We start from the raw sequence: 16,041 nt of genomic DNA on the forward strand, positions 1-16,041 counted from the left end.
AAGAATCCGCCTGCCAAAGCAAGAGACGCAACAAACACAGGTTCAATCCCTGGGTGGGGAAGGTCCCCTGGAGATGGAAATGGGAAGCCACTCCAGTATTCTTGCCTGGAAAATTCCGTGGAGAGAGGAGCCTTGTGGGCTACAGTACATGGGTCGCAAAGTTCAGTTCAGTTCAGTTCAGTCGCTCAGTCATGTCTGACTCTTTGTGACCCCATGAATTGCAGCACGCCAGGCTTCCCTGTCCATCACCAACTGCCAGAGTCTACCCAAACCCATGTCCATTGAGTCGGTGATGCCATCCAAGCATCTCATCCTCTGTTGTCCCCTTCTCCTCCTGCCCGCAATCTTTCCCAGCATCAGGGTCTTTTCAAATGAGTCAGCTCTTTGCATCAGGTGGCCAAAGTATTGGAGTTTCAGCTTCAACATTAGTCCTTCCAACGAACACCCAGGACTGATCTCCTTTAGGATGGACTGGTTGGATCTCCTGGCAGTCCAAGGGATTCTCAGTAGTCTTCTCAAACACCACAGTTCAAAAGCATCAATTCTCCAGCACTTAGCTTTCTTTATAGTCCAACTCTCACATCCATACATGACTACTGGAAAAACCATAGCCTTGACTAGACGGACTTTGTTGACAAAGTAATGTCTCTGCTTTATAATATGCTGTCTAGGTTGGTCATAACTTTCCTTCCAAGGAGTAAGCGTCTTTTAATTTCATGGCTGCAATTACCATCTTCAGTGATTTTGGAGCCCCCCAAAATAAAGTCAGCCACTGTTTCCCTTGTTTCCCCATCTATTTCCCATGAAGTGATGGGACCAGATGCCATCATCTTAGTTTTCTGAATGTTGAGCTTTAAGCCAACTTTTCCACTCTCCTCTTTCACTTTCATCAAGAGGCTCTTTAGTTCTTCTCCGCTTTCTGCCATGAGGGTGGTGTCATCTGCATATCTGAGGTTATTGATATTTCTCCTGGCAATCTTGATTCCAGCTTGTGCTTCCTCCAGACTGGGGAATATTAAATGGCTCTTAAAAGTACTGTGGATGGCACAGGCTTTACCATATCCACTATATGGCCCACTTTGGGGTCAATTCTGGGTGCCCTGTCTGGAAAGGAATGGTCTTCCTCCTTGTCCCCTTCTTCTAGCTGCCCCTTGCAGTGTCCCTCCCCTCCTTTGACTCATTTGTCTCCTTTTCAACCATAATGTGAGTTGATCAGCAAGGAGCTAATCCCTTAATAAGAAAATAGGCCTATTTCTCCCTTGAAGTAATAAAGAAGGGCCAAGTCCTCAGACCACATTAGTTAAGAAAGAAAATTATGATTCTTCAATTCAGTAATACTCAAGACTTTGCTATTGCAAGTGAAAAACAAGTGGAAAAAAAAACAACCAAAAATATCTACATTAGTTTTTAAGCCAAAGGGAGAACTTCTAGGTCTGTGTAAGTACAAGATACAGAGGTAGTTTCTGTTTTCAGGCATGGCTGGATCCAGAATTTTGTTCCCTGAGATTTACCTTCTTGCTCCAACTCCCCCTCTGTCATTTGCCAGTCTGCATCCCCTACAGCCAGCACACTGTCATTGGTTGGATGATATCTCCACGGCTGGAAGAAAGAAGTGCTCCAATGGCAGACAAGTCCATCCCTGGAATCAGAGTTAAAGTCAACTCTATCCCAATCATACTGGCCTAGAGAAAAGGAAAGGGGCAATTTTCCAGAGTGACAGCATACCAGTACCAAGAGAAGGAAAATGGATACTGGGTTACAAAACCCATACATGTCCTCGACAGTGGTATAGACTTTTCATCAACTTTGAAATTATTTTCCAGTGTTTTAAAGGAAAAAGACTGAGAAAGATTATTTCTTTATCTAATAGAACGTGCATCCTCAGTCGCTCAGTCATGTTCGACTCTTTTCGACCCCATAGACTATAGACCACCAGGCTCCTCTCTCCATGGAATTTTCCAGGAATGAATACTGGAGTCAGTTGCCATTTTGTTCTCCAAGGGATCTTCTGGACCCAGGGATTGAAAGTGCATCTCTTGCATCTCCTGCATTAGCAGGCAGATTCTTTACCACTTTGCCACCTGGGAAGCCCATTAATCTAATAGAGAAAAGTAGTGTTTTTCCCAGTAAAGAAAATACTTATGTCAGGGACTTCCCTGGTGGCCCAGTGGCTAAGACGCCACACTCCCAATGCAGGGGGGTGAGGTTCAATTCCCGGTGAGCTAACTAGATCCCACACACTGCAATTATTAAATAAAAGCTTACATGCTGCAAATGAGACCCACACAAATTAAAAAAGTGTCACAAGTAATACCCAAAGTCACATGGTGGGAGCATACTGTTAAGAACAGGAATGTATCACGTCCTTACACAGATTCTCAACTTCTTCTGACTTCTTATTGTTTTGTTGTTTAGTCACTCGGTTGTGTTCTACTCTGCAACACTATGGATTGTAGCCCACCAGGATCCTCTGTCCGTGGGATTTCCCAGGCAAGAATACTGGATGGGTTGTGCTTTCCTACTCTAGGGGATCTTCCTGAATCACGGATGGAATCCGAGTCTCCTGCATTGACATGTGGGTTCTTTACCACTGAGCCACCAAGGGATGGGCTTACTCTGGTTTACTGAATCTTTACTCAGTGAAGATGTGCATTTGCTGCTAAGTCGCTTCAGTTGTGTCCAACTCTGTGCAACCCCATAGACGGCAGCCCACCAGGCTCTGCCGTCCCTGGGATTCTCCAGGCAAGAACACTGGAGTGGGCCGCCATTGCCTTCTCCATTGTGTGAAAGTGAAAAGTGAAAGTGAAGTCACTCAGTCGTGTCCGACTCGTAGCGACCCCATGGACTGCAGCCTACCAGGCTCCTCCATCCATGGGATTTTCTAGGCAAGAGTACTGGAGTGGCTTGCCATTGCCTTCTCCGGAAGATGTGCATTTACTTTCTTTCGATTTTAACACCGTGCCAGTGGTAAAGAATCCAGGGGACGTGGGCTTGATCCCTAGGTCAGAAAGATCCCTTGGAGGAAGAAATGGCAACCCACTCAAGTATTCTTACCTGGAAAATTCCATGGACAGAGGAGCCTGGCAGGCTATAATCCATGGGGTTACAGAGAGTCGAACACAACTGAGTGACTGAGCACACCTTATCTGCAGATAACCTGATCATACAATACATGTATAAAATACAGTGTAATTCACAGAACTACTGAAACTATCAGCAAATCTGGTGAGGTTGCAGGAAAACACTAGACATTTTAGGGCGCTAACTCCTTCCTCAAAGACCTAACTAATTGTCCCTAAGCTTTTCTACATTGCTCTAAAACAAGGTCAGTAGGCCATAAAGTTACAGATCTAGTGTTTCTGAGTTGTTTGATCTTCTGCAAGCTAAGCTTTTTACTTTGGGACGAATCAGACCTACTGATAACAGGTGTTGGGCAAACTAGAATTCTGGTGGGAGGGCACACTTTTGAGTAGCAGCCACCTACTGTAGACCAATAACCTTAAAAATAAGTAGAAATGTGAATTTTTAAGTCCATACTTCTACCCTTTGGAATCTATCTTGAGGAAATTACCAGTCAGGCAAAGACTTATACAGACGATTTCTGCTGAATCATTAATAGGGAAAAATGGAAACATATTAAATGCTTAACACTTACATTATAGTACTTCTTTTATGCATCCAAGTACATGTTTTTGAAGAAATTTTAGAAGGAAAAAAATGCTTATATGTTAAATAAAAATAATTTGAGGAAAAATTAATCCTGAACATGCAACAATTACATTATTGTTATATATGAAGTGACAGTCTCTCAGTTGTGTCTGACACTGTGACCCCATGAACTATACAATCCATAGAATTCTCCAGTCCAGAATCCTGGAGTGCATAGCCTTTCCCTAATCAGGGGATCTTCCCAACCCAGGGATCGAACACAGGTCTCCCACATTGCAAGCAGATTCTTTACCAGCTGAGCCATATAAATGCCACTATAAAACTAAGAAAATATTCCAAAATATGGGCAGCAGTTAATGCTGAATAACAAGACATAATACATTTTATTTTTTTTCAATTTCTTAAATTGTCTTCAATTACACTGTACTACTAGACTATCTGAAGCCCAGAACCTTCCCTTGAAACCAAGGACAAAGGCAAGAAACTGTGGAGGCGCAGTATTTGCAAATATATTTGGACACAGAATGATAGTTCAGCTTTATTTTATGCTACAAGAAATATTGAAACACCCTCCTCCTCCAGCCAGAGGAAAACAACAGGGCCAAGAGTGCCCAAAGGCCAATATAAGCAAATAGTTAGGCCCCCATAATAAATCAGCAACCAGTGTAGGAATCAATGTCCTGGGGAAGGATGCACTGCCTAGGGTAATCTTAGACGCTCTTTCTTGGCCTAGGATTAGGGATAACCAGGGTCACAAAGTACCCTGTAATCGGTCGGTTGATCCCAACCAACAGGAAAAGCTGCTTGAGACAGGAGATGATAGAAATTCGGAGGTGGCCACCGTTTTTAGCAGTCAGCCAGCTAAAAGGGAGGGAAAAAGAAAATCAAATTAAATGTGGGAACTGTTCCTCTAATTCTCTCTGCCCCCTCAGCTGGTGACAGGCTCACTGCATATATCTACATCCTCAGACTTCACCTTTGTGGGGGTCTCCAATTGACTGTTAGAATGACCCCAGACATCTGCCACCCACCCAGGCCCCTTTGCAAACTAACATTGCTAGGATGCTGCCCTTCACTGTGAGCTCCTTCCCTACTGCCCTGCGGTAGGGCTGGACATGTGGGCTCAGGGACTGGTGGGCCATCTCTGCTTCCATGGGTGACGGGAAGAGCACTATGATGGAGCTGGTGGCGGCGAGGTTAAGGGACCATCTCACACCAACCTTGCCTGTGCCTCAGGCCTACTCTTCACTTAGAGGCCTGTTTCCTTCTGGCCGTTCTCACTTGTCTCCATCCCCACCCCAAGTCTGCTCCCTGCCCTTCCAGTCCCTCAGGCCATCTGCCCCTTCCATCTCTCCCTGCTGCCACTGACTCATAGCCCTGAGGCCAGACCCCCCAGCCGTCTTCTTGGTCTCCCTCCCCACAGCCTTTCCTATCCCCAGGCTGACTGCTTTCTCTCCATTCCAATGTCTACAGTAGGCCCATTCCTCCCTGGTCCAATCCCTTGCCTTTCTTCAAATAGGATACAAATTGAAAAGGTGACTTCTTGGTCTTCTGGCCACGGGCGGCACATGGCCACCAAGTCCCAATGCAGCATGTCCACCAGGTCATGGCCTGACGTGTCCTCCTGGCCCCGGGGTGGCGTACCACCAGGCCCTGGCGCCACATGTCCACCTGGTCCTGGGACAGTGTTGCCACCCAGCCCTGGCATGGCTAGTCCACCTGGCCAAGGCACAGCATGTCCACCAGGCCCTGCCAAGGCCTGTCTGCCCAAGCCTGGCAAGGCGTCTCCGCCAGGTCCTGGAGTGTGAGGTACATGCGCCGGCTCTGGGGCTCCAGCCATGCCTGCACCTGCCTCTCCCATGCCTCCCAGGCCCTGGTGCCCTTCAAGGCCATTTGGGTCACCAGGTTCTTCCACACCTCCCTGGCCTTCAGCATCTCCTGCCACGCCACCTCCGCTGGCACCTGGTCTGCGGCCTCCAGAACCACTCACGCTGCAGGTCAGCCCACCAAGGCCAGCCGGACTGTCTGAGGGGCTGAGGCACCCAAAGGAAACCACGCCCCTGGGCGGGTAACGTCACTATGGGCGCCGAGAACGCCTGCACACTCAGGCCCTGATGCCAGTCCCAGGATGTCCCCCTTAGGTGGTTATGAGCACGTCAGTGTTTCCCGCCAAACGTGGAAACATCAAGTGAGCTCCTTCCCCTTAGACCTCTGCTGCCATGTTCACATGTGACCCTCCTGCTGACTTCAGCCTCTGGAAGAGAGTCGAGCACCAGGGCCAGGCCCGGGGGATCCCATTGGTCTTCCACACATAGCTCAAGTCTGCGTCCTTGTCTGTGCGTGTGGGCATGTGCATCCTTGTCTGTGCATGTGGGCATATGCAGGTGCATGCACATGGGGGTGCGAGACCAGGCTGTTCCTGCCCACCTGGGGAGGGAAGCAGGGACTACTGTTGGGCCCACTGTGGAAGGCATGGGGTAGGGCTGCCTGGGGGTCCAGGCACACAGAATGCAGGGACTCCAGGCTGTGGGCATGCCCCAGGCTCCTCAGAAGCACTGGATGAACCAGCTAGACTCAAGGGCAGAGGGAAGGGCCATGTTGCCCTGGACACCTGCAGTCTCCTGCTCTCTGCTGGCACAACTCTCATGGCCTTTCCCTTCCCAGGAACAGTGTCTTGAGGTTGTCTGGAGGGGTGGAGGTACCGGGGGACCTCAACTGGGAGGTGACCCTGTATCTGATAGCCTGCTGGTCTACTTCTGTCTACAAGGGGAGTCAAGTCAACAGGCAAGATACAGCCGGGGGAGACCACGGGGCTGGGGCAGCACTGCCTGGGTGTGGGATGCATCTGCCAGACCACTGGTGCCACGGGAGGTGACTGCATCAGGGATTGTACTTCAATCCGGCCCCTGAGCCCCACCCCCTGGCCGGAGAGTCCTCTCAGCCCTCCAAATCCAAGGCCAGCAGCCTTCCCCCACCCCTACCCCCACTGGAGGGGAAGAGGCACCAGCAGTGGCTGACCATTTCCTGTGTGTGGGGCATCCCTGTCCCACCTTCCTACCTTCCCAGTTTCTGTTGATTCTGGCTCCCAGTCAGTTTTAGGGTGTGCAAAGACCTGGTCTACTGCCTGTGTCTGTGCCCTGCTCTGTGGCCAAGAGGACCCCAGTGGGGAGCCTGGACATGTCAATGTATGGCAAAAACCACTATGATATTGTAATTAGCCTCCAATTTAAAAGATAAATTAATTTAAACAAAAGAAGTAAACATTTAGGTCAGTATTTCTAATTCTTGGAATATATTAATACTTTAAGGAAATAACTATTAATGGAAAGACTTATAAATTCCACTAAATCATTAACCATAGTAATGTAAAAAGTGGAAACAAATGTTCCATAATTACATTATTGTTGGTTTTTTTTTTTTATTTAAAGACCCAATCTTAATTTTTTGGTCACACCACATGACATGTGGGATCTTAGTTCTGCTGCCAGGGATTGAACCTGCAGCCCTTACACTGGAAGTGCAAGTCTTATCCACTGGACTGCTTGGGAAGTCCCAATAATTACATTATAATGCATCTTATATCTATTCAATAACACATTTCTTAAGAGATTTTAGAAAGTGGAAAAGCTAGTATATTAAATGAAAAAAGTTCAGGAAAAAATTTAAACTAGATAAGTTCTACATCACATGCTGTTATACGTTTAATATGCAAGTACAACCAGAAAATATTCTTAAATGTTGACAGTATTTAGTGCTGAACATAGGGCTCGGTTTTCATTGTCCGAAATTATTTCCAATTCCCTTGTAACTGAATTCAAATATCTGAATTTCAGAACCTTCCCTCTAACACGAGAACAAAGATAAAAAGTGTTTTTAAAATCCAGAAGCGCATTAGCTGAAAGGAAACTAGGGCACAAAAAGTGACTTAGTTTTATTTTCTGCTGTAATAAGCACTGAAGCATCCCACTCCTCAAGCAGCAGGGAAACAAAGCAAGTGAACCGCAAGAGACCAAAGGCCAGTACAGGCCAAAACTTAGACTCAAATAACAAAGTGGCAATGACTCTTAGGTTGAATTCCCTATGCCCTGCCGAGTAGGGGACACAAGGTTAGGCCTCAGCCCCTTTCCTCAGCTTCGGCTTTGGCGAGGTGGGAGCCCGAGGCTCCGAATGTTCCGAATCACCAGGGAAAGCTGATCGAGGAACGGGTTCATGGAAAGTCGGATGAAAGCAAGGTCGTCAGCAGTCCATCTACTAAAAGCAGGGAAAAGAAAATCAGGTCAAAGGGAAGATTGCTCTTCCCAGGGTACCAGCCCCCCTCCTTATACCAAGCCCCTCAGTGTCTCCATCATAGCATGCTTAAGAGGGAGCCTAGACCACAGCACCTGCCACCCCCCACTCCCCAAGGCAAACTCGTCTGGAACTGACACAAGCAGGTCACTGCCATTCACTGCAAATTCCTTCCGAATCAATCCTTGGTGGCGTTGGGCATCTGGGAGCAGAGATCTGCGAGCCATGTCTGCCTCCAGGGGTGACTGGAAGGGCACTCTGAGTGTGCTGGGAGAGACACGGTTAAGGCACCATCCATTACAGAATTTGCTGGTATCTCGGGCTTCCTCACACCTCAGAGGCCCGTTTTTACCCCAGGATGCCAGGCTCCCGACGACAACCTGAGACTACCCTCAGGTGTCTCCGTAACCCTTGGGTCCATCTTCCCCACCCTCCAGGCTCCTCAGGCCTTGACAACCTCCTTTCCTTCCAGGCTGCCCAGTCCTGCTGCCCCGGATAGCCCCCGTGCTCCCTTCTATCCCTTCCTCAGGCTGCCGGCATGTTTCCCGCCACCATACCACTGACCGTGCCCAGGGAGGCTCCATGAAAAGGATACAGCACCACCTCTCCACGTCTAGGTCTTACAGCCAAGGGTGCTACATCTCCAGCAGATCCTACGCCACCTGGTGCCTGCTCACCTTGGGGACGAGCTACAGCAGCTTCCATCACCGCTCTTCCTCTGCCAGGCCCACCCCGGCCTTGTGGGGCTCGGCGAACAGCCTCACCTTCAGCGCTGCCTGAACCACTCTGGCAAGCAGGTATTCTGGAGCTCTGCTGGTCATCTCGGCCCTCTGCACCACCGGCACCACCACCCGACGCCTGCATGGCTGCTGCGCGTCTCCCTCAGACTGCAAATAAGGGGCGGAGAGACTGGGCCCCTCACGAAGTCCCTCCCCTTCTGCGCAAGGACGCAAAAGTTGCGCCTGCGCACACACCCCATCCACCCACGGGCTGCTATGGAGACCCCGTGACGCTGGCGGGACTCAGCTCCCTCACAATGCCACCACGTTCCTTTCAGGTGCCCCTCTATGCGCCTGCGCACACGGGCCCCTCCAGTGCTGGCTCAGATGGCGTGGAATGGACCTCGCCAAGTGTCCACAGAGACGCCACTGAGACACAAATGCCGACTTTCCAGTCTCAAGGCCTAAAGCTAGTTCCACAATGCAACTTTGATTTCTCCACCGTATGCCTCAGAAGGGTCTCACTGGAGTAAGGTAGGAGTCGAGGGCAAGGGGCCAAGCCACACGATGCACCAGCATCACGTCTCTGCCCACTTCACATCATACCTGTGCTCTTTGACCATAGTGGTCTCCAGCACTTCCTGTGGTTCATGCGTTAGTTCAGGCACTTTCATGTGTTAGTCCATCATGTCAGTTTTCATACAGTATTGCCATGGCCCAAGCCTCCTTTGTGGCTCAGCTGGTAAAGAATCTGCCTGCAACGCGGGAGACCTCACTTCGATCCCTGGGTTGGGAAGATCCTCTCGAGAAGGGAAAGGCCACCCACTCCAGTATTCTGGCCTAGACAATTCCATGGACTGTGTAGTCCATGGGGTTGCAAAGAGTCAGACACGACTGAGTGACTTTCACTTCACTTAGTAAAATGAGAAAATACTCCAAAATTAATACTGAAAGGCAGTACACTACTGTCTTATTCTCCCACTTCTTACATTGTCTTCACTAATGTTACTGCTTGAATATCTGGATCTCAGAACCTCCCCTCCAACCAGAAGACAAATACAGTATTAGGAAGTGCAGAAGCTAAAACTAAAGTCAGAGACAGCACAGTATCTCAGTTTTATTTTCTGCAGTTAACAATCACCAAACGAACTATGTGGACCTTGAGCCTCTCAAGCAGAAGCACAGGCACAAGATGAAGCCCGATCCATCTACTGCAGAAATCAATGCCCTCGGGAAGGACACTTGAGGCTAGGGCACATATACTAGATTTAACCCCGACTTTCATGCAGAGGCTTAGTAAAAAAAGGGGGGGCACATAGTGCTGCAAGGTACGCATCACCAGGGAAATCTTCTGCAGACAGAGGGCAATGGACGTCTGGAGCATGACATGGTCTTCAGCACTCAATTGGCTAAAAGGGAGGGAAAATGAAATTCAGGCTCCTGATGAGAAGGAGGAAGCGGAGCATGTCCTTCCTCCGTCCCCACACACTGACAAGCCCAGGGCACCACACTTCTCCTTTAGGCTTAACCCTCCATTATGGTTCCTCCTGGGCCGAGACTGGCCCTGGCCACTGCCCAGCACCCTCTCCCCAGCCCGGCCCCAGCCCGGCCCCAGCCCCCTTTAGAACTGACAGAACCAACAGGCGGCCATTAACATTGAGCTCCTTCTGAACTGGCGCTCACAGTTGAGTACTTTGAGACAGTAAGTTGCGGGCGATTTTTGTCTGAGTGAGCGATGTGAATGGTACGGTGAGCCTGCTGGTGGAGATATGGTTAAGGCACCATCCACATTTCTAATTTTGCCTGTCCATCAGGCTCCCTGCTCATGGTGACCCACCATCTCCCACAAGGCTGCTGCTGGACACCTTGGATAGCACCGTCCCGACCCTCTGGATCCCTTCAGGTTGCTTTTCTTCACCACCATCCCCTGGCAGCCAGACCAACCCTGACCCATACCCTCCAGCCCCTCAGAGTATCCTCCTCCTACACTTTAGGCCCTGCCACCTGCAATCCCCCAAACCACCCCTAGCCCACACCCGGACCCTTGTGACTGAGGCTCCTGGAATAGGACACAACTGAAGGGGTCAGTCACTCAGAACTCCGGCTCCAGGTGCAGTGTCTCTTCCACACCCTGGTGCGTGGAGTGACCCCAGGATCTGCAGAATGTCACCAGCTGTGCCTCATGACTTTCCTGCAGCACTGGGGCCTCTGGGATCACCCAGGTTGCCGGGGCTGCCAGGGACTGTAGGACTGATGGTGTCACCAGGGCCAGCTGGGTTGCTAGGGCCATCACCACCACCATCACCACTGGGCACACTTTGGCTGACATATGCTAAGGCACCTGCATCTTCATCAGCTGCCCTCGTGGCTCCTCCACCGTGTGCCCCTCTCCCCCTCCCTGTGCATTGGGAAAGACTGAACCCTCCCTATAGAACCCAGCCCTGTAGTGCGACCTGCAACTCAGCATCGGCAGAGCGCCTGCACAAACACACCCTGGTCCTGCCTCACGATTGGTTCCCACCAACCATTGGCTCCCACAGTGGCTGCAGGCTCTTGGGCAATAGGCGCTCTCTGCAGAAGCTTTACCCGTTCGCACGGTGTGTCGCTGCAATGAGCCTGCACAGACACACACACGTGGTCTGGTCCCTCTAAGTCAGCCCTGCCTCAGCCCCGGAAACCTGGTAAATGGCTTAGCCAGGAGGCCTCTGGGTAGCGCTCCACCCTTTAGTGTGTCTGCAGCTCCTCAGTGCGCTTGCTCAAACAGACTCTACCCCTCTCCTCAGGGCACGTGCCTGTTTCCAGTCCAAGCTTGCAAACCCCAAGTGAGCCCCAGTCGCTGTGCACCTCCAAGACTGCACTGCTGCCAACCTGGCCACACTCACAGGTGAGCATCCTGCTGAGCGCAGGTCCTTGTCATCAACTTCTGGAGGGGAGTTGGGCATCCCTGGGTCAGACGTCGTCTGCCCTTCTGGTGTCCCACACATAGCTCACGTGTGTGTGCATGTGTGTGCACGTGTGTCCATGTGCGTGTGGGCAGGTGCATGCACATGGGCATCTGATGTCATGTCTGTGTCTGTGTGTGCCCGAGAGAGAGAGTGCCTGTGCACAGGTGCTAGTCCATGTGCGTGTATGTGTGTGTGAGAAAATGGGTGTTCAGAGGTGCATGCACATAGGTGTGTGCATGTGTGTTTGTGGAGGTGCTTGCAAATGGGCATTCACATGTGTGTGTGTGAGAGAGAGCATGTGGTCAGGTGCATGCACATGGATGTTGGCATCTGTGTGTGCTTGTGTTCATGTGCGTGGCCTTTGCATGCTGGTGCATGGGGACCCAGTCCTGGAGTCTAGAGAATAGGAATATGGAGTGTGTTGTGCTTGCCTGCCTGGGGAGGAAAGCTGGGGCTGCTGTTGAACTCACTGGGGACGGCATGGGACAGGGCCACCTGGGGCTCCAGGCACACAGACTACAGGGACTCCAGGCTGGGAACTTAGAACAGGCCCCCCAGAAGCACAGGCTGGACCAGCTGCACTCAAGGGCTGCTGGAAAGGCAATGTCCCCCATCACACTCCCAGTCCCTTGGCCTCTTCTGGCATGAAACTCATGGGCTTTCCCTCTCCAGGATCAAAGTCTTGTGGCTCTCCAGAGGGCTGGAGGTGCCGGGGCCCTCAACTGGGAGGTGATCCTGTGTCTGCTGGCCTCCTGGGTGCTGGTCTACTTCTGGTCTGGAAGGGGGTCAAATCAAGCCACACAGTACAGCCAGGGTTGATGACGGGGCTGGGGCAACACTGCATGGGAGGTGGAACCACTGGTTCCACAGGAAGTGACTGGATCAGGGCCACTGCCCGAGGAGGGGACAGGTACTTCAATCAGGCTGCTTGATCCCCACCCTCTGGCTGGATAGGCCTCTCCACAGCCCTCTGAATCCAAGGCCAGCAGCCTTCCCTGACCCCCAGTGGAGGGATTATATTTTCCTCCATTATCATGTTAGCTGCAGGAGTTTTTTAGTTTACCTTGATCAGATTAAGAAAGTCTGTTTGTAGTCCTAGTTTTCTGACAGTTTTTATCATAGTGGTTGTTGAATATTGTCAAATGCTTTTATGGCACCTATGGACATGATCATATAGTTTTTCTCCTGTGTTTTCTTAATATGATGAATAACACTGGTTGATGATCTTTTAATGCATAACCAATCTTTCATTCTTGAAATAGATCTCATTTGGCCATAATGCTTTATATATTGCTGGATTAAATTTTCTAACATTTCATTTTTTGTGCTTAACTTAATGAAGAATATTGGTCTTTGGTTTTCTTTTCTTGCAGTGTCTTCATCTGGTTTTGGTATTTTGTAAAGCTGACCTCATAAAATAATTTGAGAAGTGTTTCCCGTCCTCTACTTTCTGAAAGAATTTGTATGGGATTCGTGATATTTCTCCTTTACATATTTCATAACATTCACTAGTTAAGTCACATGGGCCTGGAGTTTTCTGTTCCATATCTTTGATAGATTTATTCCATATCTTTGATAGATTTATTCCATATCTTTGATAGATTTAGGGATATTTAAGGTTTTCACTTTCTTCTTGAATTAGTTTTGAGAATTTGTGTCATTCAAGGAATTTCTTAATTTCATCTAAATTGGCAAAATTTTTTTCTTGCTTTTCTTTTTTTTAAAATTTATTTTAATTGGAGGCTAATTACTTTACAACATTGTAGTGCCTTTTGCCATACATTGACATGAATCAGCCAGGGGTGTACATATGTCCCCAATCCTGAATCCCCCTCCCACTTCCCTCCCCATCCCATCTTTCAGGGTCATCCCAGTGCACTGGCCCTGAGTGCCCTGTCTCATGCATCGAACCTGGACTGGTGATCTATTTCACATGTGGTAATATACATGTTTCAATGCTATTCTCTCAAATCATTCCACCCTCGCCTTCTCCCACAGAGTCCAAAAGTCTGTTCTTTATCTCTGGGTCTCTTTTGCTGTCTCACATATAGGGTCATCATTCCCATCTTTATAAATTCCATGTATATGCATTAATAGACTGTATTGGTGTTTTTCTTTCTGGCTTACTTCACTCTGTATAATAGGCTCCAGCTTCATCCACCTCATTCAAACTGATTCAAATGTATTCATTTTAATAGCTGAGTCATATTCCATTGTGTATATGTACCACAGCTTTCTTATCCATTCATCTGCCTACTGATATCCAGGTTGCTTGCATGTCCTAGCTATTATAAACAGTGCTGCGATGAACATTGGGGTACACATGTCTCCTTCAATTCTGGTTTCCTCAAATGTGTATGCCCAGCAGTGGGATTGCTGGGTCATATGGTAGTTCTATTTCCAGTTTTTTAAGGAATCTCCACACCATTCTACATAGTGGCTGTATTAGTTTGTATTCCCACCAACAGTGTAGGAGGGTTCCCTTTTCTCTGCACCTTCTACAGCATTTACTGTCTGAAGCTTTTTTGATAGCAGCCATTCTGACTGGCATGAGATGGTACCTCATTGTGGTTTTGATTTGTATTTCTCTGATAATGAGTGATGTTGAGCATCTTTTCATGTGTTTGCTAGCCATCTCTATATCTTCTTTGGAAAAATGTTTAGTTCTTTGGCCCATTTTTTATTGGGTCACTTATTCTTCTGGGATTGAGCTGCATGAGCTGTTTGTATATTTTTGAGATTAATTCTTTGTCAGTTGCTTTGTTTGCTATTATTTTTCCCATTCTGAAGGCTGTCTTTTCACCTTGCTTATAGTTTCCTTCGTTGTGCAAAAGCCTTTAAGTTTATTTAGGTCCCATTTGTTTATTTTTGCTTTCATTTCCATTGCTCTTGGGAGTGGGTCATAGAGGATGCTGTGATTTATTTCAGACAGTGTTTTGCCTGTCTTCCTCTAGGAGTTTTATAGTTTCTGGTCTTATGTTTAGATCTTTAATCCATTTTGAGTTAATTTTTGTGTATAGTGTTAGAAAGTGTTCTAGTTTCATTCTTTTGTAAGTGGTTGACAGGTTTCCCAGCACCACTTGTTAAAGAGATTGTCTTTTCTCCATTGTGTATTCTTGCTTCCTTTGTCAAAGATAAGGTGTCCATATGTGTGTGGGTTTATCTATGGGCTTTCTATTTTGTTCCATTGATCTATATTTCTGTCTTTGTGCCAGTACCATACTGTCTTGATGACTGTGGCTTTGTAGTATAGTCTGAAGTCAGGCAGGTTGATTCCTCCAGTTCCATTTTTCTTTCTCAAGATGCCTTTGGCTATTTGAGGTTTTTTGTATTTCCATACAAATTGTGAAATTATTTGTTCTAGTTCTCTGAAAAATACCTTTGGTAGCTTTATAGGGATTACATTGAATCTATAGATTGCTTTTGGTACTATATCATTTTCACTCTATTGTCTCTTCTGATCCGTGAACATGGTATCTTTCTCCATCTATTTGTGTCCTCTTTGATTACTTTCATCAGTGTTTTATGGTTTTCTATATATAGGTCTTTTGTTTCTTTAGGTAGATTTATTCCTAACTCTTTTATTGTTTTCATTGCAATGGTGAATGGAATTGTTTCCTTAATTTCTCTTTCTGTTTTCTCATTATAAGTGTAGAAGAATGCAAGTGATTTCTATGTGTCATTTTAATATTCTGCAACTTTACTATATTCATTGATTAGTTCTAGTAATTTTCTGGTGGAGTCTTTAGGGTTCCTTATGTAGAGGATCATGTCATCTGCAAACAGTGAGAGTTTTCCTTCTTCTTTTCCAATCTGGATTCCTTTTATTTCTTTTTCTTCTCTGATTGCTGTGGCCAAAACTTCCAAAACTATGTTGAATAGTAGTGTTGAGAGTGGGCACCCTTGTATTGTTCCTGACTTTAGGGGAAATGATTTCAATTTTTCACCATTGAGGATAATGTTTGCTGTGGGTTTGTCATATATAGCTTTTATTATGTTGAGGTATGTTCCTTCTATTCTTGCTTTCTGGAGGGTTTTTATCATAAATGGATGTTGAATTTTGTCAAAGGCTTTCTCTGCATCTATTGAGATAATCATATGGTTTTTATTTTTCAATTTGTTAATCTGGTGTATTATATTGATTGATTTGTGGATATTGAAAAATCCTTGCATCCCTGGGATAAAGCCCACTTGGTCATGATGTATGATCTTTTTAATATGTTGCTGGATTCTGTTTGCTAGAATTTTGTTAAGGATTTTTGCATCTATGTTCATCAGTGATATTGGCCTGTAGTTTTCTTTTTTTGTGGCATCTTTGTGAGGTTTTGGTATTAGGGTGATGGTGGCCTCATAGAATGAGTTTGGAAGTTTACCTTCCTCTGCAATTTTCTGGAAGAGTTTGAATAGGATAGGTGTTAGTT

The 16,041-nt window shown here is 47.4% G+C and overlaps 1 protein-coding gene across 1 annotated transcript; it reads right to left on the bottom strand.

Annotated features, from left to right (window-relative positions):
• Positions 1–7,585: 7,585 nt before the first annotated feature.
• On the bottom strand, positions 7,586–9,299 carry LOC133242837 (EKC/KEOPS complex subunit LAGE3-like). The gene is made up of 3 exons (XM_061409067.1): positions 8,552–9,299; positions 8,095–8,223; positions 7,586–7,920 (listed from the first exon to the last, which is right to left on the bottom strand). The coding sequence occupies exons 1-3, from the start codon at positions 8,818–8,820 to the stop codon at positions 7,797–7,799; spliced, it is 522 nt and encodes a 173-aa protein (XP_061265051.1). The 5' UTR covers positions 8,821–9,299; the 3' UTR covers positions 7,586–7,796.
• Between the last annotated feature and the right edge of the window lie 6,742 nt (positions 9,300–16,041).

The sequence above is a fragment of the Bos javanicus genome, chromosome X (genome assembly GCF_032452875.1).
Source record: "Bos javanicus breed banteng chromosome X, ARS-OSU_banteng_1.0, whole genome shotgun sequence".
NCBI lineage: Eukaryota > Metazoa > Chordata > Mammalia > Artiodactyla > Bovidae > Bos > Bos javanicus.

Excerpts from the sequence above, each read along its gene's own strand:
- LOC133242837 (XM_061409067.1), bottom strand. The coding sequence starts at position 8,820 with ATGCAGGCGTCGGGTGGTGGTGCCGGTGGTGCAGAGGGCCGAGATGAC. Across the intron at positions 8,224-8,551 it reads AGACGTGGAGAGGTGGTGCT|CACACTCAGAGTGCCCTTCC; the intron begins GTATCCTTTTCA and ends TGTCTCTCCCAG. Across the intron at positions 7,921-8,094 it reads AATGGCAGTGACCTGCTTGT|TAGATGGACTGCTGACGACC; the intron begins GTCAGTTCCAGA and ends CCCTGCTTTTAG.